Here is a 27,731-nt window from a genome sequence, read left to right on the forward strand (position 1 = left end):
TCGGGGCGGGTCGTACCATTCTGAGGGGAGCGCTGAGGGGGGGGGTGGAGCGGACGGAGCCACTCTGAGGGGAGCCCGGGGGGGGCGTCTCGGACGCCTGGGTCCGCTGGCTGGTGAGTGGGGGTGGGACCCGGACGCCTGGGTCCCCTCTGGGGGGGGTGGGGGGCGTCCCGGACCTCGGTCCCTTGCCGGGGGGGACGGGGACTGAGGGGACAAGTGGGTCCCGAACGCCTGGGTTCTCTCTGGGGGACGGGACTGAGGGGACAAGGGGGGGCCGGACAGCTGGGACGAGCGTGTAGGGAGAGACTGAGGGGAAAAGAGGGGCCCGGGCGCCTGGGTCCCCTCTTGGGGGGCGGGAAAGGGGCCCTGGACTCCTGAGTCCCTTTTGAAGGGGGACACTGAGGGAAAAAGGGGGTCCGGGACGCCTGGGTCCCCTTTGGGAGGGTCGGCGGGTGTCCCGGACGCCTGGGTCCCTTGTGGGGGGGGGGTCCATGGGGGGGCTGTGTGGGGCCTGGACGCCTGGGTCCCTTCTGGGGGAGGCGGGAAAGGGGATCCCGGACTCCTGGGTCCCTTGGAAGAGGTGGTGAGTCCACGGAGGGCGGGGGTGTGGGGCCCGGACGCCTGGGTGCCTTTGAAGGGGGAGTCCCTGGGGGTTATGGGGGTCCCTGACAGCAGTGTGGGTCCATGAGGGGGTGTGTGGGGCTCGCACACCCGGGTCCCTTGCGGGGGGCTGTGTGTGTCCCTGGGGGGGCTGTGGGTGTCCCTGTCGTCCCCTCTCCCTACCCGACCCCCCCGGTGGCCGTACCCAGGGGGGAATCCAGGCGTCCGGACCACCCTGCCCTGGCTCCCCCACCCCCCTGCCGCCCTCCAGGAGATGCTGCGGCGGGTTTTGGGGGGCCGGCGAGGGGGGGCTCTGCCCCTCCGTCCCCCTGCCCGGGCAGCCGCCGACCAGACCCCGCCTGACTTGGCCCGGGAGCGTTCCAAGGCTGTCACCTCCTTCTATCACCAGCCTGCCATCGATGTCGCTGCCGAGAAGGTGGGAATCCAGCGTTTGGGTGGGGTGGGGGGATCCCCAGAGTATGGGAGGGATCCCAGCATCCAAGTGGGGGACCCTGGTGTCCAGGGGGAACCCTGGCGTCCAGGTGACGTCACCCCCTGTGTCCCCTAACAGCCCTCGGTGCGCTTGACCCCCACCACCATGTTGTACTCGGGGCGTTCGCAGGACGGCAGCCACATCCTGGTGAGTGAGGGGGACCCTGGTATCCCTGGGGGGGGGGACCCCAGCATTTGGGGGGGACCCAGGTGTCTGGGGGGACCCCAGGCATTCGGGGGGACCCAGGCATCCAGGTTGGGGGGGATCCAGGTGTCTTGGGGGACCCAGGCGTCTGGGTAGGGGGGACCCAGGTGGCTTTGGGGGTCCTGGCAGGGGGAGACCCGGGTGTCCAAGGGACCCAGGCGTCCGGGGGGGACCCAGGCATCCGGGTGGGTGGGTCCAAGAGAACGCAGGGGAACCCAGGGGTCCAGATGGGTTTGGGGACCAGGGTTGGTTTGGGGACCCCGGCGTCCGGTCAAGGGGACCCAGGTGTCCGGCTGCCCCTCTTGCCCCCCGCAGAAGAGCGCCCGCTATCTCCAGCAAGAGCTGCCGGTGCGCATCGCCCACCGCATCAAGGGCTTCCGCAGCCTCCCCTTCATCATCGGCTGCAACCCCACCATCCTCCACGTGGTGCGTCCTGAGGGGGGGACCCCGGCATCCTGGGGGGGACCCTGGCATCCGGGAGGGGACCCAGGTGTCCGGGGAGGGGACTCTGGAGTCCGGGTGCTGACGCTGTCCCCCCGCAGCACGAGCTGTACATCCGCGCCTTCCAGCAGCTCAGCGAGTTCCCGCCTGTGAGTGTCACCCATTGTCCCCGTGTCACCCTGAGCCATGTCACCCGTGTCCCCGCATCACCCCAAGTCTGTGTCACCCCCATCCCTGTGTCACCTTGTCCTTTTGTCACCCCCATCCCCGTGTCACCCCGTCTGAATCCCTCCCCGCGTCACCCGTGGAGTCACCCCTCCTTGCGTGCGGGTGACGGGGTGCACATCCTCTCCCTGCTGTCACCCGTCTCCCCGGTCACGGTGTCGCGGTGTCCCCGCGTCCCCAGATCCAGGCGCGGGGTGACGAGGCGCGGTACTGTGCCCTGTTGCGGCAGCTGCTGGAGGACCACAAGGACGTGGTGACGCTGTTGGCCGAGGGGCTGCGCGAGTGTCGACGACACATCCAGGTACTGGATGCTGCGGTCCCCTCCCAAACGCCTGGGTCCTTTTTGGGGGGTCAGGGAGGTGGCGGGGTCCCCCCCGAATGCCTGGGTGCCCCCCCGAATGCCTGGGTGCGCCCCTGAACGCCTGGGTGCCCCCCCGAACGCCTGGGACCCTCAGGACGAGCGCCTGCTGCGGCCCTTCCTGGACAAGACGCTGACGTCGCGGCTGGGGATGCGGATGTTGGCCGCCCACCACCTGGCCCTGCACGAGGACAAGGTGGGACGGCGCCTATAGGGGACGGGGGGGGCACCTATAGCCCCTATAGGTGCCTCCCCTCACCCCCTCCTGCCGCCCTGCCCCGTAGCCCGACTTCGTGGGCATCATCTGCACCCGCCTCTCCCCCAAGAAGCTCATCGAGAAGTGGGTCGACTTCGCCCGGTGAGGCGCCTATGGAGCTATAGGGGGCTGATGAGGCGTCTCTATGGGGCCACACGGTTTCCCACCGGAGGCTATAGGGGCTTCTATGGGCGTTTGTGGGGGCTATAAGCTTTTCTGGGGGGGTCCCTACAGGGCTATAATGGCACTGTGGGGTGTTTATGGGGCTGTAAAGGTCCTTATGAGAGTCTTTATGGGCTATAGGGGTTTATATGAGGGTTCCTATGGGGTTACAGGGGCTCTGTGGGGGTTTCTATGGGGCTATAGGAGCCCTGTGGGGTCCCTGAGGGGTTTTAGGGTGGGTGTGGTGGGGTTCCTGTAGGACCGTAGGATCTGTCTAGAGCTATAGGGATTCTTATGGGGGTCTCTATGGGGCTATAAAGGTCCTATCGTGTTTCCATGGGGCTTCCTATGGGGCTATAGAAGCCTTGTGGAGTCTATAGGTGGCTATAGTGATTCTTATGAGGGTCTTTACGGGGCTATAGGGCCCTGGGGGTCCCTATGGGGCCATAGGGGCTCCCAGGAGGGATTTATAGGGCTGGGCGGGGGGTTCCTGGGGCTTCTTGGAGGGCTCGTATGGGATTGGGGGGGTGGCAGGTGGTAGCAGCGGGTGACGGGGGGGTGGCAGCAGGTGACGGGGGGGTGTTGTCCGGGTGACACGGGGTCTGCAGGCGGCTGTGCGAGCACCAGTACGGGAACGCGCCGCGGGTGCGCATCAACGGGCACGTGGCGGCGCGGTTCCCCTTCATCCCCCTGCCCCTTGACTATGTGCTGCCCGAGCTGCTCAAGAACGCCATGAGGTATGGGGGCTATAGGGGGCTATAGAGGGCAGGGCGGTATGCGTGGGGGGTATAGGGCCCAAAAAGGGGAGATGTGGAGCTTTATGAGGGAGATACAGGGTTTTCGGGGGGGGTAAGGCAAGGTATGGGGCCTTAGAGGGGGTGTGTAGGCCTTTACAGGGAGGTATGGGGTCTATAGGGAGTGTCTAGAGACTTACAGCGAGGGTATGGGGTCTATAGAGGATGTATGGGATCCTATGGGGGATATGGGGCTCTAAGGGGGCGATGTGGGGCTTTTAGGAGAGATACGGGGTTTTCAAGGGGGGGGTAAAGGAGGTTACTGGGCCCTATAGGGAGGGTATGGGACCTATAGAGGGTGTATGGGGCCACATGGGGCGTGTACGGAGCCTATACGGGGATATGGGGCCCAAAGGGGGGGAAATGGGGCTTTAGAGGGGAGACGGGGTTTTCTGGAGTGAGTAAAGCACCCTATAGAGGGTGTATAGGGTCTTACAGAGAATGTATGGAGATGCTAGGGGGTGTATGGGCCAAAGGGGGGCATACGGGGCCATAGGGGGCTTTGGGGGGCTGTACGGGGCCATAGGGGTGTATGTGGGGCTGTAGGGGGGTGTATGGGGCCATAGGGGCTATAGGGGACCGTCTGGGGTGGCGCAGGGCGACGATGGAGTCCCACCTTGACACCCCCTACAACGTCCCCGACATCGTGGTGACCATCGCCAACAACGACATTGACCTCGTTATCCGGTACCAGCGGGGGTCCCCAGGGTTGGGTGGGGGTCTCCAGGGTGTCCCCGTAAATGTCCCCAAGGTGGCCTTAGCTATTGGGGGGTCCCCAGGGTACCTCAGTGTTTTCATGGGAGGTTCTCTATGGTGTCCCCATGTCCCCACAGAGGTTCTCCAGGGTGTCGTCGTGCTCATAGGTGTCCCCAGGGCTGTTCTGAGCTATTGGGGGGTCCCCGTGGTGTCCCCATGTTCTCAGGGATGGTCTCCATGGTGTCCCCAGGGTGGCCTTAGTTACTTGAGGGTCCCTAGGGTGTCCCCATAGATGGTCTCTATGGTCTTCCCATGCCCTCATGGGGAGGTTCTCCATGGTGTCTTCATGGCCCCAATGGATGGTCTTCATGGTATCCCTATGAGGGGGTTCTCCATGGTGTCCCCATGCTCACAGATGTCCTCAAGGTGTTCCTATCTGTTGAGAGTTCTTCACGGTGTCCCCATGAAGAGGTTCTCCAGGGTGTCCCTGCCTCCATGGATATCTCCAAGATATTCCTACTTATTAGGAGTTCTCCATGGTGTCCCCATGGATGGTCTCCATGGCGTCCCTATGCCCACGCCCATCCCCAAGATGTTCCTCTCTACTGGGGGTCCTCCACTCCCTCCCCTCTGGTGCCCCCCATCTTCGGGAGCTCCCCTGAGGGGTCTCCCCCGTGTCCCTCCCCCAGGATCTCTGACCGGGGCGGTGGGATCCCCCACGACCTCCTGGACAAGGTGACCGAGTACCACTTCAGCACGGCCGAGGCCAGTGCCCAGGACCCCCGCTTGGGAGGTCCCTTCCGCAACCTCATGGACCTCAGCAACAGCGGCCAGGCCGGTCCCATGCACGGGTACATCACGACGGAGGGACACCAAGGGGGTTCCCCCCAAATCTTGGGGACCCTCCGGTGACCCATGGCTGTCCCCCCCCCAGGTTCGGGTTCGGGCTGCCCACCTCGCGGGCCTACGCCGAGTACTTGGGGGGCTCGCTCTGCCTGCAGTCGCTGCAGGGGGTGGGCACCGACGTCTACCTGCGCCTGCGCCACATCGATGGCAAGGGGGAGAGCTTCCGGATCTAGGGGACCTGGACGCCTGCGTTCCCCCTGCCCCACTGCCCCGGACGCCTGGAGAGCCCCCCACGTGGGACGTTCATCATCGTGGAGGTCAAAGTGCTCCTGGAGAACCCCCCGTGTTGGACATTGATCATCGTGGAGGTCAAGGTGCTCCTGGAGAACCCCTCCATGTTGGACGTTAATCATCACGGAGATCGAGGTGCTCCTGGAGAACCCCCCCACGTTGGACATTGATCATTATGGAGGTCAAGCTACTCCTGGAGAACCCTCCCATGTTGGACATTGATCATCATGGAGGTCAAAGGTGCTCCTGGAGAACCCCCCCATGTTGGACGTTCATCGTCATGGAGGTCAGGGTGGACCTGGAGAACCCCCCATGTTGGACATTGATCATCATGGAGGTCAAGGTGGACCTGGAGAACCCTGCCACGTTGGACGTTCATCATCATGGAGGTCAAGGTGCTCCCGGACACCCTTGCTTGGACATTGGGGCGCCCACCCCACCCACCCAGGACACTGGGGTTCCTGACACCACCCCCCCTGCCCCGTTTGGCTTTGTTAGGGCCCCCCTCATTACCAGAGCGGGGCGCCGCCCTCATTAAAGCTGCAGCCGGTGCTGAGGGGAGAGGGTTTATTGAGGACCCAGGCGTCTGGGGCAGGGGAGGGGGAAGGAGGAGGAGGAGGAGGAAGGCTGAGAGGGCGTCTTGGTGCCCGGAAGCCCCATTCAGCCCCAAACCCATCTTCATCATCATCATCATCTTTGTGCTTCTCATCGTCTTCCCTCACGGGGTGTCCATCACCTTCCTCAGGGTGTCCATCACCATTCTCCTCCTCAGCATTTTCATCTTCCTCAAGCTCTTCATCTGTCTCCTCAGTGTCACCTTCCTCCTCCTCAGGGTCTCTGTTCTCTTCCTCGTTATCACCTTCCTCCTCAGCATCTCCATCCTCCGTGGTGTCTCCATCTTCATCACCATCCTTCTTGTGGTCTCCATCCTCCTCCTCCTCAGGGTTCCCATCTTCGTCACCATCCTTCTTCTTGTGGTCTCCATCCTCTTGAAGGTCTCCATCTTCATTGCTTCTCCTCTCCACCATCTTGTTCCTCAGGGTCTCCATCTTCTTCCTCACCACCCTCCTCCTTCTTGGGGCCTCCATCTTCCCCCCCTCAGTGTCACCTCTCCTACTCAGCATCACCTCCTTCCTCTTCCCTGGCATCTCCATCCTCCTCCTCACCATCACCTTCCTCCTCAGGACCTCCATCTTCACCACCATCTTCCTCCTCAGGGTCTTCATCCTCCTCCTTGGGGTCTCCATCCTTTTCCTCACTAGCCTCCTCCTCCTTGGGGGTCTCCATCTTCCCCCCTCAGTGTCACCTCTCTCCTACTCGGTGTCACCTCCCTCCTCTTCCTCAGGACCTCCATCTTCACCACACTCCTCCTCCTCGGGGCCTCCATCTTCACCGCCATCCTCCTCCTCGGGGCCTCCATCTTCTTCCTCGGGGCCTCCATCTTCAGTGCCATCTTCCTCCTCGGGGTCTCCATCCTCTTCCTCAGGGTCTCCATCCTCCTCCTCGGAGTCTCCATCTTCCACCTCGGGATCTTCATCCTCTTCCTCAGGGTCTCCATCCTCCTCCTCGGGGTCTCCCCCCTCCTCCCGGGGGTCTCCCCCCTCCCGGTCAGGCGGCGGGTGACAGCAGGGACAGTCGGAGCGGTGGGACGGCTCGGCGTCGCGCTGGGGGTTGTAGAAATCTATAGGGGAAGGGGACGCCACGCCCGGATACCTATAGGACGTCGCCTATAGGGCGAGCCGTGGGGCGCCGCGTAGGGGACGGGGGACTCACCCAGCGGCCCCGGCTCCTCCAGCCGCGCCAGGACGCACAGCAGGGCCCGGCAGGTCTCCTCGCCGCGGGCCAGCGCCAGCGCCCGCAGCCGCCGCGCCCAGCCCCGGCCGCCGGGGGGCCCCAGCGCCGCCGCCTCCGCCGGCCCCAGCGCCCCGGCCCGCCGCAGCCCCGCCAGCAGCGCCCGGCCCGGCGCCCGCCGCAGCCGCCGCTCCAGCGCCCGGCCCTGCGCCCGCACCTGCGCCCGCGCCCAGGACATGGCCTGCGGGGGAGCCGGGGGGAGGCCTGGGGAGCCGAGCGACGGCAGGCGACGCCCCTACGGGCGTGCCCGGCCCTATAGGGGATGCTGGAGGGTCCCTATACGTGAGTGCCCGGCCCTATAGGGGACGCCGGAGGGTCCCCAGCCCTATAGGGGATGCCGGAGAGTCCCTATATGTGAGTGCCCGGCCCTATAGGGGACGCCGGAGGGTCCCCAGCCCTATAGGGGATGCTGGAGGGTCCCTATACGTGAGTGCCCAGCCCTATAGGAGACACTGGAGAGTCCCTGTACGTGAGTTCCCAGCCCTGTAGGAGATGCTAGGGGCTCCCCGTATGTGAGTGCCCAGCCCTATAGGGGATCCCCCCCCACATGGAGGCTCAGCCCTATAGGAGCCCCTCAGTGCCCCACTGACCTCCACACACCCCATAGGGGGCCCAGCCAGACCCTATAGAGCCTCCCCAGGCCATGCCAACCCTATAGCTGCTCACCCCTGCTGCCTCCCTACCTGCTCCCGGCCCCTATACGGCTCCTATATGGCCCTTATACGGGCCCCCAGATATTTTTAGTGCTGACCTTTGGGGCTGGCCAAGCCTGGCCCGCGTGATGTCAGAGCCAGCATGGGCCCCATAGGCATCCCCCTCCGGCCGAGTCCGGGTGGGGAGGGGGTCCCCCTAGGATATCCGGGTGCCTTGTAGATGCCATATGGATTTGCATAGGGTAGTGGGTCTCTATGGGTGTCCTATAGATGTCTACAGGGTCCCTATGGTGGAGCAGAGGTTGGTGGGTGCCCCTGTGGGGTTTCTATAGGGTCCCTATGAAGAAGCAGGGGCTGGTGGGTGTCACTATAGGGTTTCTATAGGGTCCCTATGAAGCAGCGGAGGCTGCCCGGGTCCCCACAAGGCCGCCTGACTCACGATGGCTCCGCCCACCCTCGTGGCCCCGCCCCTTACAGCCCTTGGCCCCGCCTCCTCGCGGACCGTACCACCGGGGAGGAGGAGGAGGAGGAGGGGGGAGAGTCCCACCGCCCCCCCGGCAGTGGCACGCGCCGGCAGAGGCTATAAAGGGCGGGCGGGCGGCCGGGGGCGCAGTGCGGGCGCCACGTGGAGGGGAAGCGGCGGAGCAGGGCGGCACCGCCATGGCCTCCAACGGTACGGGGCGGGGGGGGCCGGGAGGGCCCTGCGGCCCCCCTCATCCCGGGGGGGGTCCCTACAGCCTTGGGGGGGAGTATTGCAGCCCCCACAGCACGGGGGAGGTGTGGAGGGGAGGCTTGGAGCCCTACAGCACCTCGGGGGGGGGGGGCCTAGAGCCCCCCAGTCCTGCGGGGGAGCTTGGGGAGGGTGTGTGAGGCGGGAACGGGGGGCCCGGCGGGGTCCGAGAGGTCCCTCGCAGCGGGGAGCGGCTGCAGCGGCGGTGCCGGTTTCATTGTGGGGTTTTTCAAATATTTTTTCAAATGAGGATTTTTCCTGTTTATTTTCGTATTATAGTTACTGTATAGGTATGTAGTTTTTATTATTAGCGTTCTTGGGGGGGGGGGCTGTGATTTGATGCCGCCCTATTTCCGCGATGCCCTAGGCAGCATTTTTTTTTTTTTAAATAATTCCCCCCCCTTTTTTTATTTGCCCGCCATTGAGCTTTATCCCGTTGCAGTTTTTTTCAGCGTAAACGCCTGGTTTTGGGGTTTGTTTTTTCTTTTATGGATAAAAAGTGGTCGCGGATGGGGGGGTGCGGACAAAGCCCCGCGCCCGGATGCGCCGCGGCGGCCGCGGGGAGGAAAACTAAAAAATAAAACCAGGATTTAATGGAAAATCGGGGTTTTTTGGGGTGGGGATCTGGGGGTGTCGGGGGGGTCGCGGTGCCCCCACCCCACCGCGGTGTAACGGGGCCCGTTAACCCCCCCTCCCCCGCGGCCGCCATTTTGTGCGTCGAGGGAGGGGCGCGGCTTTTCCAGCTGCGCCACCGCCGCCATTTTGTGTGCGCGGGGCGGGCTGCGCATGCGCGGCGTGGGCTCTGTGTGGATTTGCGCGCGGCGCATGCGCTCTGGCGCTGCCGCAGTCCTTCATCCGGGTCTTAGCCGTTAAAATGCCCCCCCCGGGGTTAGTAGATACCCCTTGGAGGGGGAAAACACCCCCCGGGGGGGCTGGCCTCGCTCAGGTGGGTCGAAAAACCTTTGTTTTGGGTAAAATCCTCTTAGTTCCTTTCAGCGGTAGGAGCAGCTGCTCAGTTACAAGGCGGGAGGAGGCAAATAGGCGCCATCTTGAGGTGGGGAGTTTGTGGGGGGGCCCAGACCCTCTTTTGTTGTGCGATATCTGAGGAAGACTTACGCGTTTGCGTTTGGTTTTGTATCTGTATAATTAAATTTGTCATTTAGGTGCTCTTTTAGGGGAGATATTTGCTCTTAAGTAGGTGCTTAGATCTTTTGAGTGGGATGAATACCTAACACGTCCGTCTTGTGCTTTAGTTTGGTTATTTTTGTATTTCAGTGATAAATAACTCATAATTGGGAGCATGTAACACAAATATATTTGCATTTAGGTACACGTATGTGTATTTACACAACTAACGGTCTTTTTGGCGGGTTTTCTTCCCACAGACTACAGCCAGACGGCGACGCAGAGGTACGACCCCCCCCCGCTTTCTCCCTATATGCAACTTTTTACATCTCAGTGCTTAGAAATACGTCGGGAAAAGGGTGTTTTTGCGGGCGTTTCATGTGTTTTTTTTCTTTTTTTTTTTTGTGGCAGCTACGGGGCGTACCCCACCCCGCCGGGGCAGGGCTACTCGCAGCAGAGCAGCCAGCCCTATGGCCAGCAGAGCTACAGCGGTTACAGCCAGTCGACCGACACCTCTGCCTACGGCCAGAACAGCTACAGCTCCTCCTACGGCCAGACCCAGAGCAGTAAGCCGGACCCCCGACACCCCCCTGTCCCCTCACTGGGTATTTTTTTGGGGTGTTTCACCCCATTTTCTACTCCTTTCTAGGTTACAGTACCCAGTCGACCCCCCAAGCCTACGGCAGCACCAGCGGCTACGGCGGTGGGCAGAGCTCGCAGACCTCCTACGGGCAACCGTCCTCCTACCCCAGCTACTCCCAGCCACCAGCGGCCAGCTCCTCCACTGGCAGGTAGGCAACAGCCACCCTTAGCGCTGCTGTTTGGGTGAAAAAACAGGTTTTGATCAACGTCATTGGTTTTTCGCAGCTATGGGAGCAGCTCGCAAAGCTCCAGCTACGGCCAACCCCCCAGCAGCGGCTATAACCAACAGTCGAGCTACAGCGGGCAGCAGCAGAGCTACAGCCAGCAGTCCTCCTACAACCCGCCCCAGAGCTACAGCCAGCAGAGCCAGTACAACAGTGGAGGCGGCAGCGGATGTGAGTGCGGCAGGGGGGTCGCAGCTGCGCCGTTTTGGGCCTAAGTCTTCCAGGTTTTGTGTTTTAACTGTTGTTTTGCGGTTGTAGCCAGCAGCTACGGGCAGGAACAGTCGTCCATGAGCGGTGGCGGCGGCGGCGGTTACCAGGATCAGAGCGGCTACGGGGGCGGGCAGCAGGAGCGGAGCCGCGGCCGGGGCGGTTACGGCCGAGGCGGCTACGACCGCGGGGGCCGCGGGAGCCGGGGCGGCCGCGGAGGCAACCTCGGGTAGGTGTCGGGGGACGGTGATTTTGGGGGGGGACATGGTTGGGGGTGTGGGGGGGGCAGAAGACCCCCTGAAACCAGGGAGGGGAGAAGGGGGAGAGGGGAGGTGAGCACCCCCTGGACGGTGCCGTGTGGCACCCCCCGCTCAAGCGGGTTTTAACCAAAATCGGCGCAAGCGCCCCTAAAAAAAAAAAAAAATAGCGGGGTGCCCGGCGGGGGCGCTTGGAGGTGCCCGAAGTGGTAAGACCCCCCCCAGAATGGGGGGAAAAAAGGTTTTTTTTTGGGAAAAAAAAAGAGACAAAACCACTCAGCAAACCTGGTTGCCAAGGTCACTTGTAGCCTCCGGTGCCGGCTCTGGTCACGGTGGGGGCATGTGCCCCGGGTTAAAAAAAAGAGGAAAATGGTTCGTTTTGAGGTCACTGCAGAAAACAAAAATGTTGATTTTGGGGAAAAAAAAACGCCGGTTTTGGATATTGGGAGATGTTTTGACACTGATTGATGGGTGATAACCTGGAGTGGAGTGTCTTTGTGGTGTCCCGGTGCACAAAGGGAGGAGGAAATGCCCCAAAAAAACGAGAAAAATAATAATGGTGGTTTTAAAGAAAAAAAAATGACAAGGTTTTGGGTTTGTGCGCGTGTCGCCCCCCCCGCTTTTGGGCTGAAAAAGCCGCTTTTTGGGGCGGCGAGAGGTGAGTATCGGCGGGGGCGAGCCGCGGTTGCTTGTTTGTCTTGCCGCTGCTGTTGTGCCTGTTAACAAACTCTGCGTTTTGTGTGCTGCAGGTGTGAAAGGCAGCGAAACTTTCGCAATTCTCCGCTCTTTTTGGGTTAAAAAAAGGCAGAAAGGGTGAAAAATGCAAAAAAAAAAACCACGTAAAGGGACCTTCCTCTCCCAAAAAACCTACAGGAGCAAGGGGGGAAAAGCAACGACGAGCGGTGGGGAGGGGGAGACGCTCCCACTGGGGGGGCTCGGCTGAAAGCGAGGGGGGGTGCACCCCCCCCTTTCTAAAAAAAAAAAGGCAAATTTGGGGTTTTTAATGATTTTTGGATCCCCCCCGGCGGGGCCGGAGAGCGCCCGGCTGCTGCGTCCAAGATGAAACGTCGCCGGCGGATGGAGACCCCCAGCCCCCCCCAAGTGCCCCAGGCCCCCCGCCCCCCCCCAAATCCACAGCAGGGGGCTCAGGAAGGAGGAAACTGCTCAAAAGCGCTGGTTTTGCCCCGAAACTGCCCCCCCTCTTTTTAGGCAGGGGATAAAAAAAACCTCATTATCTTCTAATTTATCTCCTCAGCGGTGGTGAGCGTGGTGGCTTCAATAAATTTGGTGGTAAGTCCCAAGAGTTCGGCATTTGAACCCAAAAAAAAAAAAAGTGTCTGTTTTTTTAACCCCTTCTCTCCGCAACAGCCTGGTCAGGGGCGTTTTGGGGTGAGAAAGCCCCAAAAAAGAGCTGCAGCGGCCAGCCGGAGGCGACATCATCGGGTTGCGTCTTGGGTGTTTAAGCAAAAACAAAACAAAAGTCGTTTTTTGGGGGCAAACTGGAGGAAAAAAAACCAACACGCACACGGCGACCGCAGGCGGAAAAAAGGCCGGAACGGGGAAATTGCAACTCTTGGCAAAGTGGTGGTTGTTTTTTTTTTGTTTTTTTTTTTTTTTGGGGTGAAAACGCTGGTTTTTGGCAAAACGGTTGCATGTGGTTTTAAAAAAAAGATACCGAAAAAAACCTGAGGTTTGGTGCAAAGTTTGGTTCTGGGGGAAAAACAAGAAAAATGCAATTTTGGGGCTTGTGTAAAGTGCCGGTGACCTGAGGTTGATGGAAAAAAAAGTGCGTAAAATGGTCAAATTGCCGTTTTTGCCCCCAAATGGGGAGCGGTGAGGTGGTGAGCGCTGCAGTGTACCGACCGAAAACGGAGTGTCTTGGTTTTACCCATCTTGAGAGTTCTCACACCGTTTTGGAGGGGTTTGCTGAACCGGGGCGTTGCTGATGGTGTTTTGAGGAGAAAAAAGTGTGTTTTGAGACAAAAATAGCAAAATCTGCCACCCCGGGGGCAAGGAGCGGAGATGGACAGCCCTGGCGCCTCCATTTTGGGGTGAAAACCCTGGCATTGGCGAGCGGTGGTGGCCTTGGGGCCCCCCTGCTGCCTTTTGGAGGGCGAGTGACCAAAAACTTGAGTGTTCCTAGATGGCGAAATGGTGGTTTTTCACCCCAAAAAGGGGCACGGGCTGAAACGGGTGGGGAAAAGGCGTTTTTTCCCCCGGTTTTTCCCTATTGTGGTGGGTTTGGGGTGTGGGGGAGGGGATGGGGTGTGTGCCCCCCCCCTCCCCATGGGCTAATTAACGCTTTGCCTTTTAATTTTTGCATGTGCCGAAAGGACCCCGGGACCAAGGGCCGCGGCATGATCCTGGTAACGAGGGGGACGGCTAACGGGGTGGGGAGGGGGCTAATGAGGGTGAGGAGGGTTAATTGGGGGTTAATGAGAGGAAGAGGATTAAGTGGGGGCTAACGAGGGTAGGATTAATTGGGATAATGAGGGGAAAGGGGCTAACGAGGCTATTAAGGGAAGGAGGTTGATGGGGAAGAGGTAATAAGGTTATTAAGGGAAACGGGCTGATGACGATGGGTTAACGAGGCTGCTAAGGTTAATGAGGGAAGGGGGCTAATGAGTGGTGGTGCTAACGAGCTCTCTCCCACAGGCGAGCAGGATAACTCGGACAACAACACCATTTTCGTGCAGGGGCTGGGCGAGAACGTCACCATCGAGTCGGTGGCCGACTACTTCAAGCAGATTGGCATCATTAAGGTGAGGGGGCCCTTAGCGTGTCCTTAGCGTGTTCTGCCGTGTTCTTAGCATGTCATCAAGCGTGTGTTGTCAAGTTTTAACCCCTGGTCGGGGGGTGGGGCAGCTGTGTGTCATTAGCTTGTTCTTGATGTATCATGTTGTGTTCTTAGTGTGTTGGTGTGTTCTTGGCATGTCCTTAGCATGTTGATGTGTCCTTAACATGTCCATCACACGTTGCTGCATGTTTTTGGCATATCCTCATGTTTCACCCCAAGACCAACCCGATGGGCCCACCCCCGATCCGTGTCCTCACTGCCTCCCGTGCCCTTAGCATGTTCTTGGCGTGTCCTTAGCGTGTCATCTCCCCCCCAGACCAACAAGAAGACGGGGCAGCCCATGATCAACCTCTACACGGACCGGGAGACGGGCAAGCTGAAGGGGGAGGCCACCGTCTCCTTCGACGACCCCCCTTCCGCCAAAGCCGCCATCGACTGGTTTGACGGTAGGACGCCCGAACGCCCCCCGCCGTACCCCCGAACACCCCCCCTGGCCCCCAAAATGACCTTTTTTGGGCTTAATTCTGCCATTCTTAGGCAAAGAGTTCTCCGGCAACCCCATCAAGGTGTCCTTCGCCACCCGCCGCGCCGACTTCAACCGCGGCGGTGGGGGCGGCCGGGGCGGCCGTGGCCGAGGAGGTGAGTAAGCACGCCCGGGTGGGTGTGAGGCAGCGCTTGGGCAGCCCCAAAATCCTCCTTTTCCACCCCAAACGTCCCTTTCCCAGGCCCCATGGGACGTGGCGGCTTCGGCGGTGGCAACAGCGGCTCCGGCGGGGGCAACCGGGGTGGCTTCCCCAGCGGCGGCGGGGGCCAGCAGCGCGCCGGCGACTGGAAGTGCCCCAACCCGTGAGTTACGGGACTGGGATGAACTGGGAGGGGGACTGGGCGGGGCGATGACCTCATCAGCCTCTTTCCCCGCCCCTTCCCAGAGCGTGCGAGAACATGAACTTCTCGTGGCGCAACGAGTGCAACCAGTGCAAGGCCCCCAAGCCCGACGGGCCCGGCGCGCCCCACATGGGTAAATACCCGGGGGGCGGCCGCGGCGGGAACCACATGGGTAAATACCGGGGGTCCCAGGGGGGCGGGGTGGGGGGGGTTACGCCCACCCGGTGACTTCATCGTACCTCCTTGAACTCGCAGGCGGTGGCGGCGGCGGGTTCGGCGAGGAACGACGCGGTGGACGCGGAGGCTTCGATCGTGGCGGCTACAGGGGCGGCCGGGGCGGAGATCGGGGCGGATTCCGCGGGGGGAGAGGCGGCGACCGAGGCGGCTTTGGGCCAGGGAAGATGGATTCCAGGTAAGAGGGCTGATGGGGGCATCTGTTCACTCTGAAACCTACTGATAGCAGTTGTATGGACCCATTCCAGCAGCTCTGAAACCTCTGGGATTGGGGCATCAGTAGGTTCCAGAGTTAACGCTGTGCTCTGTGCCATGTGGGAGGTGGGTGGAGGTGCCGTTAACCCTGGAGCTTATTGAGGACCGTTGGTTGTCAGCCCTGTTGGGCATGGTTAACTCTGGAGCCTACTGCTGGGGCATGGGGAAGGGCGGTAAGAGTCTGGTGGTTCCTTCTACAACCATGTGGTGGTGCTGGTGCTGCCATCGTTATGGCCCAGAGTGAACACTGCATCACTGCTTCCTGCTGCTGTTGGGACAGTGTTCCGAGGGTCATGGCTAACAACAGCCATTAATAACAGTTAATAACTTTGGTGCCTACTGATGGTCCATGTTAATTCTGGTCCCGACTGATGGTCCATGTTAACTCTGGCCCCTACTGATGGTTGCTGTTAACTCTGGCCCCTACTGACACCTCTCCCTTCTCTCTGCAGGGGCGACCACCGGCAGGACCGCCGCGAGAGGCCCTACTGAGCCCCCCCCACGCCTCCTCCCTTCCCCCCACGTTTTTTATTTGGTGCCCTGCCCCTGGGGCCGGCTGGCCCCGCCCCTCTGCGGGGTCTCCCCGCTTTTAACCCCCCCACACCCCCCCGCGCCTCCCCTCCAGCCCCCATTAAAGTCTCGGGGGATGACATGGCCCTGCCTGGTGACTGGGGGGGGGAGGGGGGGCTGTGGCTGCTCCTTGCCCTCATTAGGCTCCAGAGTGAACGCACCCCTAATGAGGCACTTCCGGCTGCCGGGCTCCTTAAGGTGCTCGTTAACCCCCTCGTTAGGCCCTGACGTGGCCCAGGGTGGGGCCCAGCCCCTTCCGGTGCCTGTGACTCAGTTGGTGCCTATAGGAGCACCTGTGGGGGGGGGGCCCGTAGGGGCAGTTAATGTATGTAGGGAATGCGGGTCTTGTAGCACACCTGTATAGAACCCTACAGAAAACAGGAGGGATTTCTTACAGGTTGGGAGGGCTATACAAAATGCGTGGGGCTTCTATAGGCTGGGGAGCCTATAGAAAAGGTGTGGGGTGCGTATAGGTAAGGGGGATCCTGTAGCACAGCCATAGGGGCCGCTATAGAAAATGGAGAGACCCTGTAGGTTATCTAGAGTTGGTATAGGGCAGGTCAAGCCCCTTACAGGCCCCCTCATTACCTATATAGTGCATTGTAGCCCCTATAGAGAGGGGTGGGGGGGAGCCAGGGTGGAGTGAAGCGAAAGGTATAGGGTATCTTACAGGTGTGGTGACCTCCTATGGAGCGACGGGGGGGGGGCGGGCGGCCTATAGAACTGCCCGCAGCCTGAGGGGGGCCTTATGGGGAGTGGGAGGCTCTATAGATGCCCCAGGAGCCCCTATAGCAGCAGGAAGGGGCGTTGCATCTATGCAAGGGGTCCTTGTGGGGGGCGTGGCCAGCGGCGGGGGCGCGGCCAAGCTCGGGCAAAGCAGGGGACATAGGGGCGTGTCCGCACAGGTGGCGGGGGCGTGGCCGGGGCGTGGCGTGGCGGGGGGGGCCGCAGGTGCCGGCGGGGCGGTCACAGCCGCCACAGCGCCATGGGGCGGCCGGGGCCGGGGCCGGTCCTGCTGCTGCTGCCGCTGCTGCTGCTGCTGCTGGGGGGTGAGCCGGGACCCGGCGGCGTGAGGGGGCTTGGAGGATCGTGGGGGGGCTGAGGGGACGTAGAAGTGTGAGGAGGCGCGGGAGCGGGAAGGGATCGTGAGGGGATGTGGAGGTCTGAGAGGACACGGATTGTGAGGGGACATGAGGCTCTGAGGGGACACATCGTGAGGGAACATGGGGGTCTGAGGGGACACAGGTCGTGAGGGAACATGGGGGTCTGAGGGGACACAGGTCGTGAGGGGACATGGGGGTCTGAGGGGACAAAGTCGTGAGGGAACATGGGGGTCTGAGGGGACACAGGTCGTGAGGGGACATGGGGGTCTGAGGGGACACAGGTCGTGAGGGGACATGGGGGTCTGAGGGGACACATCGTGAGGGGACGTGGGGGTCTGAAGGGACATGGGGGTCTGGGGACAGGTTGCGAGGGGACATGGTGTAAGGGGACAAAGATCACGAGATGACGTGGGTCTGAGGGGACGGGTTGTGAGGGGACGTGAGGGAGCACGAGGGGACAGGGAGGTGTGAGGGGACGTGGGGGTCTGAGGGGATGGGGCTGTTGAGGGGACATGGCGTGTGGGAAGGAATCGTGAGGGAACGTGGGGCTGTTGAGGGGACGTGAGGGGGCAGGGAGGTGCGAAGGGCTTGTGAGGGGACACGGGCGTTGAGGGGACATGAGAGGACAGGGAGGTGTGAGGGGATGGGGGAACTGTTGAAGGGACATGGGGGGACAGGGAGGTGCGAAGGGCTTGTGAGGGGACATGGGGGTGTTGATGGGATGTGAGGGGACATGAGAGGACAGGGAGGTGTGAGGGGATGGGGGAACTGTTGGGGGGACAGGGAGGTGGGAAGGGCTTGTGAGGGGACATGGGGGTCTGAGGAGACATAGATCATTTGGGGGACACGGGGACATGAGAGAAAGGTGTGAGGGGGCATGGGGGGATCTAGAGGGTCGCGAGGGGACATGGGAAATTGTGAGGGGACATGGAGGGATGTGGGGGTCTGAGAGGACCCAAATCGTGTGGGGGGACGTGGGAGGTGTGAGGGGACATGGGGCGGATCGTGCGGGGACACGGCATGTGAGGTGACATGGCGGTTGCGAGGGAACACGAGAGGGCGTGAGGATGTGAGGGGACATGGGCGTCAGGGTGGGATGTGAGAGGACACTGGGGTGTGAGGGGACATTGTGGGGCCTGGGGGGACGTGAGGGGCGCAGGGGGGTGCGGAGGGACATGAGGGGACACAGAGGGTGACACGAGGGGGGGGTCACACCCCCTGTCCCCGCAGGACACATTCCTCAGGGCAGGTTTTTCCGGCTCGGCCATCGCCCCGCGGAGGGGGGGGGGGTGGCGGCCCCGGATGCCTGGGTCCCCTCCCGGATGCCTGGGTGTCCGTGTCCCCCCCCCCCCGCTGGGGGTGTCCCCAACGTGGCTTTGACGACGTCACCTTCTCCACAGGTCACCAGGGGACGGTGGTGGCAGATGAGTCAGGTGAGGAGGGGGGGACACATGCGGTGGGGGCCCTCCCGGACACCCGAGTCCCCCAGGATGGGCGACGGGACACCCGGATGCTGGGGTCCCACAGTGTGTGGGGGTCTCATGGTTTGGGGGGGGGGGTCCTGGGTGATGGTGTCCCATGGAGGAGGGACGGGGGGGTTCCATGGTTTGGGGGGGGGGCGTGTGTGTGTCCTGGATACTGGGGTCCTTTGGGGAGGTGGGGGTCCTGGATGCTGGGGTCCAGTGTTGGGGGGGTGCTGGGGTTCCCGGAGGCCGGGGTCCCTGACACCTCCCCCTCCCTCTCCTCCCTGCCCCCCGCCCCAGTGCCATGCGGGACCCCCGTGCGCACGCGGGTGGTGGGGGGCTCGGGGGCGCGGGCGGGGCAGTGGCCCTGGCAGGTCAGCGTCGCCTTCCGGGGGCGTCACGTCTGCGGGGGGTCCCTCATCGCCCCCGCCTGGGTCCTCACCGCCGCACACTGCTTCCCGCCGTGAGTACCCCCCCTCGGCACCCCCAAATATCCCCCCACTGTCTGAGACACCCCCTTGCACCCCCAAACACTCTCTTGGCACCTCCAACACCCCATAATACCTCCTGCACACCCCAAATCACTCAAATAATCCCTTTGCCCACCCCCAGGATTCTTAAACACCTTCTTAAACCCCCAAACCCCCCCCCCCCCCCCGGGACCCCAAATCCTCCACAGCACCCCCAAACAACCTCCCTGGGACCCCCAAAACACCCCCCCACAGCCCCAAAAAAACCCTGAGACTCCCAACCACTCTCCCTGCACCCCTCAAATAGCCCCCTAGACCCCCCCCTTCACCCCCAAACACCCCCCCTATACTCCCAACCGCCCCTGGGACCCCCCTGGAACCCCAGTACCCCCCATGGTTGGCCCAGGGGGACCCCCCTCCCTCTCCTTGGGGGACCCGGGTGTCCGGGGGGGTCCCTGGTGTCTGATCCCAACCCCCCCGCCTCCTGCAGGGAGAACACCCTCTCCGAGTACCGGGTGACGCTGGGGGCCCTGCAGCTCCTGTCCCCCCCCGCCGACGCCCAGGTGAGGCGGGTGGCCGCCGTCACCCGCCACCCCGCCTACCGCGACGGGGAGGTCACCGAGGGGCACGGTGACGTCGCCGGGGACCTGGCGCTGGCCCAGCTGGACCCCCCCGCCACCCCCACCCGCCTGGTGCGCCCCATCTGCCTGCCCGGCCCCGCCGTCCGCTTCCCCCCTGGCACCAACTGCACCGTCACCGGCTGGGGGGACGTCCACACCGCCGGTCAGTGTCACCCGGGGACGGGGGACGCGGTTGTCACCGGGCGCGGCGGTGCTGCTAGCGTCTACGTGGGTTGGGGACACTGGTCACCAGGTTTGGTGGCGCTGGGAGCACCCACAGAGGTTGGGACACTGTTGTCACCAAGCACTGGGAACACCCGTGGATGTTGGGGACAGGTTGGGGACACTTGTCGCCAGGTCTGGTGGTATTGGGAGGTTGGGGACAGGTTGGGGACGCTGTTGTCACCAGTCGCGGTGGCATTTCCATCACCTGTGAGGGCTGGGGACAGTTGTTACCAGCAGCGGTGGCGCTGCCAGCACCTCGGGGTGTTAGGGGACAGGCTGGGGACACCCTTGTCACCGGGGTGTCCCTGCAGGTCCCCTGCCGCCCCCCAAGACGCTGCAGCAGCTGGAGGTGCCGCTCCTCAGCCACCGGCGCTGCCGCTGCCTCTACGCGGGGACGGGGGGCGCGGACGGCCTGGGGACACCCGCGGGGGACACCCTCTGCGCCGGCTTCCCCCAGGGACAGCGCGACGCCTGCCAGGTGGGTGCCACCGTCCCCTCCCCGGCGTGACGAGGGACCTCGTCTCCCCCCCGCCCCCAAAGGTCCCTCTTTGCCTCCACCCATGTCCCCCCTCCACCTCCCTGTCCCCGCCTCATCCCCCTCCGCGTCCCCCACGACGTCCCCGTGTCCCCGCAGGGTGACTCGGGGGGTCCCCTCTCCTGCCGGGTGGGGGACACCTGGCTGCTGGCGGGGGTGGTGAGCTGGGGGGAGGCCTGCGGGCTGCCCGGCCGCCCCGGCGTCTACACCCGCGCCGCCGCCCACGCCGCCTGGATCGCCGCCACCGTCCCCGAGGCCCCCCTGCGTCACCCCCACCTCGCCCCCTTCGAGGAGGACGATGGCCCCTGCGAGGATGGGGACTCTGCCGAGGCCTGGCCCCGGCCCCTGCCCCCCAACGGAAGTGGCAGCACCGGTGCCGCCCACCCAGCCGCTCGCCCCGGCCACCTCCTGCTGTTGCTGGGGCTCCTGCTGCCCCTCGGCCTCCGCTGAGCACCCCCAGGGGCTGGGGACACCCCGAGGGGCTGGGGGCACCCAAAATGACTGATGGGACCCCAAAAATGACTCGTGGCACCCCAAGCTGGCACCCGAGACGGTTCGTGGCACCTCAAGTCGGCACCTACGATGGATCATGGCACCCAAGATGGATCACAGCACCCGCGACGGCTGCTGGCACCCCAACTCGGCACCCAAGATGGGTGCCGGCACCCCAACTCGGCACCCAGGATGGGTGCCGGCACCCCAACTTGGCGCACACGATGGACCACGACACCCACAACGGCTCTGGGCACCTGTGACGGTTTGTGGCACCCACTGTGACCCTGAGCCCCCCCCAACTTGGCACCCACATCCCCCCCCGCCCCCCAATAAATGACCCGAGCACCCCACCTCCAACTCCTGCTTTATCGGTGCTGGGGGGTGGGGGACCCCCCAAATCCTGGGGCGGGGGGGGAGCTGAGCCCGGCCACAACTCGCCGCAGCGATGGCGCCCTCACTTCTTGGCCACCTTCGCCTGCTTGTGCTTCGGGGGGGCCCAGCGCAGGCAGATGGAGTCAACTGGTGGGGGGGGGGGGAGAAGAAATTGGGGGGGTGGCAGCAGTGGGGGCACCCCTCAAGTCGTGGGGAGGGGTTCGTTAAGGGCAGGGGGTTAACGACGCACCGGTGATGGGCGGCTTCTTGTACTGGGCGCTCTTGAGGTGCTCCTCCACCAGCTTGGGGGTGACGCAGATGACGTGCTGCCCCTTCCAGTACTTGACCATGTTGAGGGACTGGAGGGTGCTGATGATGTCGGTCTGGGTGATGCTGGTCATCTGGCTGGGGGCGGTGGAGGGGTTACTGGGAGGACTGGGAGCGGGGAGTGGAGGGGATTGGGGAGCTAGAGGAGGGTGGGGGTGGTGGTGGGGAGCTGGGGGAGGGTTGGCAGTTGGCTGTGGGGTGTAAGGGGGTATTGGGAGCACTGGAGGGGTTACTGGGGGCACTGGAGCATTACTGGGAGCACTGGAGGGAGTTACTGGTGGGTACTGGGACGGGATGGAGAAGGTGCCTGGGAAGTCACACAGGACCTCCAGCAGCACCCATGACCTAGAGCTACTGGGGTTACTGGAATCACTGGGGGGGGTTACTGGTATTCTTGGGAGTTACTGGTGCTACTGGGAGGTTACTGGTGCGCTCCTCAGCTCCCTGATGGAGAGGCTGACCCAGAAGTTGTGCAGGACCCATAACCCTCAGTTACTGGGATTACTGGAATCACTGGGGGAGGGTTACTGGTGCTCTTGGCAGTTACTGGTGCTTCTGGGAGGTTACTGGTCTTACTGGAATCACTGGGGGAGGATTACTGGTGCTCTTGGCAGTTACTGGTGCTTCTGGGAGGTTACTGGTCTTACTGGGAGGCTACAGGTTGCTCTCCCGAGCTCCCTAATGGAGAGGTTGGCCCAGATGTCGTGCAGGATCTCCAGCAGCACCCACAATCCCAAGTTACTGGGGTTACTGGAATCACTGGGGGGGTTACTGGTATTCTTAGAAGTTACTGGTGCTACTGGGAGGCTAGCGGTCTTACTGGTGCCCTCCTGACCTCCCTGATGGAGAGGTTGGCCCAGATGTCGTGCAGGATCTCCAGCACCCACGCCTCCCGAGTTACTGGGGGTTACTGGGAGTACTCGGGGTGGGGGAGGGCGGCTACTGGGAGTTACTGGGAGTTGCTGGTGCCCACCTGAGGTCCTTGATGGAGAGGGTGCCCCGGAAGTCCCTCAGGATCTCCAGCAGCACCCAGGACCAGTAGCTGCGGTAGCTCAGCTTCCCCAGGTCCGACAGCGGCTTCTCCGGGGAACCCACCGTGCTCTCCAGCTTGGACAGCTCGTAACCTGCCGGGGGGCACCCAGGCGTCGGGGGGGCACCCACCCCGCTTTGGGGACCCCCACCCCGCTTTGGGGACCCCCACCCCGCTTTGGGGACCCTCCCCAACTCACTGAAGGCGATGAGGAACTTGCCGTAGCCCCGGCGCTGGTAGGGCGGCAGCGTCAAGATGCAGGCGACGTTGTTGCCGTCGGGTGACTCCTTCTCCTGGGGGGTGACGCGGGGGTGACGGGCGGGCGTTGGGGGGGTGACGTGTCCCCCCACCCGCCGGGTACCTTGGAGAAGTAGCCGACGATGTGGGCGCCCTGTCGGTCCACCTCGGTCAGGAGGTAGAAGACGAAGGGCTCCACGTCGAAGTAGAGGGTCTTGTGGTCCAGGAAGAGCTTGGCCAGCAGGCAGAGGTTCTGGCAGTAGATCTGGGGGGGGGTGTCACGTGACGTCACGTGATGTCACATGTCATCACATGTCATCCCCATGTCACCCGCCCTGGTACCTTGTGGTCTTTGCCGTCCACCTCGTAGACGGAGATGTTGCTCTTGCGGTAGATCTCCCGCCCCGGCGGCTGCCGCCACTGGCACTGGCCCTGGGGATAGGGGGGTCACACGTGTCGCCCCGCGTGTCACGCGTGTGTTCACGCCTCTCCCCTACCCGGGCCGAACCCCCTAGGTGCGCTCAGACCTCGCGTCCCCGAGGCAGCGCTCGGGGCTGGCCCCGGGCTCCGCACGTGTCCCTACGTCACGCCTGTCGCAGGCACGTCGCAAGCGTGTCGCAGGCGTGTCGCAGGCGTGTCCCCTACCAGGTGGAGGCGGTAGGTGCGCTCGAACTTCATGTACTTGAGGCAGTACTCGCAGATCCAGAGCTTGGGCTGCTTCCCGTAGTCCTCGGGGAAGGGGGAGAAGTACCAGGCGTCGATCTCAAAGTGCCCGATGTGGATCTTGTCCACGTACTTCACCTTCGTGATCTGCGGGGGGGGTCACCCCAGCGCTGGGCACCCCCGGACCCTTGGGGACCCCCCCGGACCTCAGGGACCCCCCCCGGATCCTCGGGGACCTCCCTCAGACCTCAGGGACCCCCCCCGGATCCTCGGGGACCCCCCCGGACCTCAGGGACCCCCCCCGGATCCTCGGGGACCCCCCCCGGACCTCAGGGACCCCCCCCGGATCCTCGGGGACCCCCCCGGACCTCAGGGACCCCCCCCGGATCCTCGGGGACCCCCCCCGGACCTCAGGGACCCCCCCCGGATCCTCGGGGACCCCCCCCGGACCTCAGGGACCCCCCCCCCGGGACTCACCGCCTCGTGCTCCTTCTCCAGCGCCGCTGTGGTGGGGTCCATCTCGGCGTAGGTCTGCAAAGGGGCTCCCAGTAACTCCCAGTAACTCCCAGTGCAATTTCTCAGGGATTCTAGTGAACCCCCGGGGCCCCCTAACATCTTCCCAGTACCCTCGCTTCCCAGTTCTTCCCAATATCCTCCAGTTGCCTCCCAGTGCCCCCAGCAACGTCCCGGTTCCTCCAAGCAACCTCTCAGTGCTTCCCAGTACCCCTTAACACCCTCCCAGTTCCTTCCAGTGCCTTCCAGCACCCCCAGCACTCTCCCAGTTCCTCCCAGCACCCCCTAACACCCTCCCAGTGCCTCCCAGCACCCCCCAATGCCCTCCCAGCATCTCCCAGCTCTTCCCAACACCCTCCCAGTGCCCCCCAACACCCCCCCAGCGCCTCCCAGCGCCCCCAACACCCTCCCAGTGCCCCCCAGCACCCTCCCAGTGCTTCCCAGCATCCCCCAACACCCTCCCAGTGCTTCCCAGTGCCCCCCAACACCCTCCCGGTGCCCCCAACACTCTCCCAGCTCCTCCCAGCACCCCCCAGCACCCTCCCAGCTCCTCCCAGTGGCCCCCAACACCCTCCCGGCTCCTCCCAGCACCCTCCCAGTGCTTCCCAGAGTCCCCCAACGCCCTCCCAGCGTCTCCCAGCTCTTCCCAACACCCTCCCAGTGCTTCCCAGTGCCCCCCAACACCCTCCCGGTGCCCCCAACACTCTCCCAGCTCCTCCCAGCACCCCCCAGCACCCTCCCAGCTCCTCCCAGTGGCCCCCAACACCCTCCCGGCTCCTCCCAGCGCCCCCCAACACCCTCCCGGCTCCTCCCAGCACCCTCCCAGTGCTTCCCAGAGTCCCCCAACGCCCTCCCAGCGTCTCCCAGCTCTTCCCAACACCCTCCCAGTGCTTCCCAGTGCCCCCCAACACCCTCCCGGTGCCCCCAACACTCTCCCAGCTCCTCCCAGCACCCCCCAGCACCCTCCCAGCTCCTCCCAGTGGCCCCAAACACCCTCCTGGCTCCTCCCAGCGCCCCCCAACACCCTCCCAGCTCCTCCCAGCACCCTCCCAGTGCTTCCCAGAGTCCCCCAAGGCCCTCCCAGCGTCTCCCAGCTCTTCCCAACACCCCCCCAGCGCCCCCCAACACCCCCCCAGCGCCCCCCAACACCCTTCTGGCTCCTCCCAGCAGCCCCCAACACCCTCCCAGCTCCTCCCAGCACCCCCTAACACCCTCCCAGCTCCTCCTAGTGCTTCCCAGCAGCCCCCAACACCCTCCCAGCGCCCCCCAGCACTCTCCCAACTCCTCCCAGTGCCCCCAACACTCTCCCAGCTCCTCCCAGCGTCCCCCAACACCCTCCCAGTGCTTCCCAGCATCCCCCAACACCCTCCCAGTGCTTCCCAGTGCCCCCCAATACCCTCCCAGTGCCCCCAACACTCTCCCAGCTCCTCCCAGCACCCCCCAACACCCTCCCAGCTCCTCCCAGTAGCCCCCAACACCCTCCTGGCTCCTCCCAGCGCCCCCCAACACCCTCCCGGCTCCTCCCAGCACCCTCCCAGTGCTTCCCAGAGTCCCCCAACGCCCTCCCAGCATCTCCCAGCTCTTCCCAACACCCTCCCAGTGCCCCCCAACACCCCCCCAGCACCCCCCAACACCCTCCCAGTGCCCCCCAACGCCCTCCTGGCTCCTCCCAGCAGCCCCCAACACCCTCCCAGCTCCTCCTAGTGCTTCCCAGCAGCCCCCAACACCCTCCCAGCGCCCCCCAGCACTCTCCCAACTCCTCCCAGTGCCCCCCAACACCCTCCCAGTGCTTCCCAGTGCCCCGCAACACCCTCCCAGTGCTTCCTAGTGCCCCCCAGCACCCTCCCAGTGCCCCCCAACACCCTCCCAGTGCCCCCCAACACTCTCCCAGCTCCTCCCAGCGCCCCCCAACACCCTCCCAGCGCCCCCCAGCACCCTCCAACACCCTCCCAGTGCCCCCCAACACTCTCCCAGCTCCTCCCAGTGCCCCCCAACACTCTCCCCGATCCTCCCAGTGCCCCGTAACACCCTCCCAGTGCTTCCCAGTGCCCCCCAACACCCTCCCAGTGCTTCCTAGTACCCCCCAGCACCCTTCCAGTGCCCCCCAGCACCCTCCCAGTGCCCCCCAGCACCCTCCCAGTGCTTCCCAGCGCCCCCAACACCCTCCCAGCGCCCCCCAACACCTTCCCAGCTCCTCCCAGTGCCCCCCAACACCCTCCCAGCACCCCCCAGCACTCTCCCAGTGCTTCCCAGCGCTCCCCAGCACCCTCCCAGCACCCCCCAGCACCCTCCCAGTGCTTCCCAGCGCCCCCCAACACCCTCCCAGTGCCCCCCAACACCCTCCCAGTGCTTCCCAGCACCCCCCAACACCCTCCCAGTGCCCCCCAACACCCTTGCAGCGCCTCCCAGTGCCCCCCACCTTCTGGACGTGGTTGATCTCATCGTGCTTGCGTTTCTGGTTGCGGGTGATCTTGCGCTCGGGCTGCTCGGCCAGCTCCCCCAGGAACTGCTCCGAGCTCTTCTGCACGGCCTCCTTCAGCGTCTTGGTCAGCGCCAGCCGGTTCTTGTCCACCCACTCGTCCAGCCGACGGTTAACTGGGAGCACTGGGAGCTCAGCGAGGGGGTCCCACCGCCCCCCGCCCCTTTTCCCAGTGCCTCCCAGTACTCACAGCCCACGTAGTGGACGTAATACTCCTCGCGCCCCTCCTGCTCGTTCAGGCGGGACTGGATCACCTCCGCTGAGTCTGCAGGGGGAACTGGAACTAGTGGCCTGGCGGGGCTGGGACCAGTTAGTGGCCCGGCAAGGCCTCTCCCAGTTTGGCCCAGTAGGGGGGGAGAACAGGGGGCTGGGCTGGTGCTGCCCAGGCCTGCTGTGATGGGGTTTATACTGGTCCCAGTTCTCCCAGCCCCAGTTCTCCCACTCCTGCTGCGATGAGATTTATACTGGTCCCAGTCCAGCCCAGACCTGCTGTGATGGGATTTATACTGGTCCCAGTTCAGTTCATGCCCGCTGTGATGGGGTTTATACTGGTCCCAGTTCTCCCAGCCCCAGTTCTCCCACTCCTGCTGCGATGAGATTTATACTGGTCCCAGTCCAGCCCAGACCTGCTGTGATGGGATTTATACTGGTCCCAGTTCAGTTCATGCCCGCTGTGATGGGGTTTATACTGGTCCCAGTTCAGCTCAGGCCCGCTATGATGGGGTTTATACTGGTCCCAGTTCAGCTCAGGCCCGCTGTGATGGGATTTATACTGGTGCCAGTTCAGTTCAGGCCCGCTGTGATGGGATTTATACTGGTCCCAGTTCTCCGAGCCCCAGTTCACCCCAGTCCAGCTGTGATAGGATTTATACTGGTCCCAGTTCAGCTCAAGCCCCCTGTGATGGGATTTATGCTCGTCCCAGTTCTCCCGGCCCCAGTTCACCCTGGTCCCGGTCACATACTGCTCCCAGTCCCGCTGTGCCCCCTCCTGGCCCCAGTTCAGCCCAGTCCTGGTCACCTACTGGTCCCAGTCCCGCTGTGCCCCCTCCCCTGCCCCAGTTCACCCCAGTCGCGGCCCCACACCGGTCCCAGTCCCGCCGTGCCCCCCCGGCCCCGCTCACGCCAGGTGCCGTCGGCCCGGCGGCAGAGGTACGTCTCCCCGATCTCCACCGTCACCTCCGCCTCCCGCGGCGGCGGCGGGGGCGGCGGCGAGGCCGAGGAGGCCGCGGGGGCCCTCCCAGCCGCCGCCACCGCCTCCTCGGGGCCTCCCCCGCGGGGCCGCCCGGCCTCAGGGCTGCTGCCGCCCGCCGCCGCCTCCGGGACCGCTCCGGGGCCGCAGGCTGGGGCCGCCGCTACAGTCGCCTCCGCCATGTCCGCCCGTCCCAGCCGTCGCACCGGAAGTG

General features: G+C 63.7%; 5 protein-coding genes across 12 annotated transcripts; 3 read left to right on the top strand and 2 right to left on the bottom strand.

Moving 5' to 3' along the window:
- The first annotated feature begins 25 nt into the window (after positions 1-25).
- BCKDK (branched chain keto acid dehydrogenase kinase) lies at positions 26-5,922 on the top strand. Of its 6 annotated transcripts, none has more exons than XM_075135375.1 (12): positions 26-113; positions 872-1,036; positions 1,172-1,240; positions 1,613-1,723; positions 1,840-1,887; positions 2,193-2,264; positions 2,419-2,517; positions 2,606-2,679; positions 3,348-3,476; positions 4,131-4,220; positions 4,919-5,080; positions 5,164-5,922. In XM_075135375.1, the coding sequence occupies exons 2-12, from the start codon at positions 875-877 to the stop codon at positions 5,306-5,308; spliced, it is 1,161 nt and encodes a 386-aa protein (XP_074991476.1). In that variant the 5' UTR covers positions 26-113; positions 872-874; the 3' UTR covers positions 5,309-5,922. The 6 variants fall into 6 exon arrangements, 4 of the variants coding, with proteins under 4 accessions (XP_074991476.1, XP_074991475.1, XP_074991478.1 ...); XM_075135374.1 differs by having other exon boundaries at positions 27-113; positions 2,145-2,264; XR_012670657.1 differs by lacking the exon at positions 26-113 and having other exon boundaries at positions 548-1,036; positions 2,145-2,264; positions 5,164-5,599; positions 5,704-5,922.
- Positions 5,876-7,930, bottom strand: LOC142074639 (uncharacterized). Of its 2 annotated transcripts, none has more exons than XM_075135388.1 (2): positions 7,901-7,930; positions 5,876-7,047 (listed from the first exon to the last, which is right to left on the bottom strand). In XM_075135388.1, exon 2 carries the CDS (start codon positions 6,611-6,613, stop codon positions 5,876-5,878), a length of 738 nt encoding a protein of 245 aa, XP_074991489.1. In that variant the 5' UTR covers positions 6,614-7,047; positions 7,901-7,930. The 2 variants fall into 2 exon arrangements, 1 of the variants encoding a protein (XP_074991489.1); XR_012670658.1 differs by lacking the exon at positions 7,901-7,930 and adding an exon at positions 7,140-7,198 and having other exon boundaries at positions 6,926-7,047.
- Positions 7,931-8,378: 448 nt separating this feature from the next.
- FUS (FUS RNA binding protein) lies at positions 8,379-15,880 on the top strand. The gene is made up of 15 exons (XM_075135362.1): positions 8,379-8,543; positions 9,986-10,010; positions 10,137-10,291; positions 10,375-10,516; positions 10,593-10,762; positions 10,850-11,027; positions 12,311-12,345; positions 13,389-13,421; positions 13,711-13,817; positions 14,169-14,298; positions 14,390-14,491; positions 14,578-14,698; positions 14,782-14,909; positions 14,993-15,149; positions 15,679-15,880. The coding sequence occupies exons 1-15, from the start codon at positions 8,531-8,533 to the stop codon at positions 15,716-15,718; spliced, it is 1,536 nt and encodes a 511-aa protein (XP_074991463.1). The 5' UTR covers positions 8,379-8,530; the 3' UTR covers positions 15,719-15,880.
- A 626-nt stretch (positions 15,881-16,506) lies between these two features.
- Positions 16,507-21,057, top strand: LOC142074634 (serine protease 33-like). Of its 2 annotated transcripts, XM_075135380.1 has the most exons (6): positions 16,507-16,845; positions 18,300-18,332; positions 18,663-18,825; positions 19,323-19,615; positions 19,989-20,155; positions 20,312-21,057. In XM_075135380.1, exons 1-6 carry the CDS (start codon positions 16,782-16,784, stop codon positions 20,660-20,662), a joined length of 1,071 nt encoding a protein of 356 aa, XP_074991481.1. In that variant the 5' UTR covers positions 16,507-16,781; the 3' UTR covers positions 20,663-21,057. The 2 variants fall into 2 exon arrangements, with proteins under 2 accessions (XP_074991481.1, XP_074991479.1); XM_075135378.1 differs by having other exon boundaries at positions 19,323-20,155.
- Positions 21,058-21,059: 2 nt separating this feature from the next.
- Positions 21,060-27,724, bottom strand: KAT8 (lysine acetyltransferase 8). Its single transcript, XM_075135363.1, has 11 exons — positions 27,450-27,724; positions 26,519-26,593; positions 26,269-26,444; positions 23,814-23,867; positions 23,319-23,483; positions 23,016-23,105; positions 22,798-22,938; positions 22,636-22,729; positions 22,380-22,530; positions 21,330-21,484; positions 21,060-21,226 (listed from the first exon to the last, which is right to left on the bottom strand). Exons 1-11 carry the CDS (start codon positions 27,697-27,699, stop codon positions 21,162-21,164), a joined length of 1,416 nt encoding a protein of 471 aa, XP_074991464.1. The 5' UTR covers positions 27,700-27,724; the 3' UTR covers positions 21,060-21,161.
- Positions 27,725-27,731: the final 7 nt, after the last annotated feature.

Source organism: Calonectris borealis, chromosome 39 (assembly GCF_964195595.1).
Source record: "Calonectris borealis chromosome 39, bCalBor7.hap1.2, whole genome shotgun sequence".
Taxonomy (NCBI): Eukaryota; Metazoa; Chordata; class Aves; order Procellariiformes; family Procellariidae; genus Calonectris; species Calonectris borealis.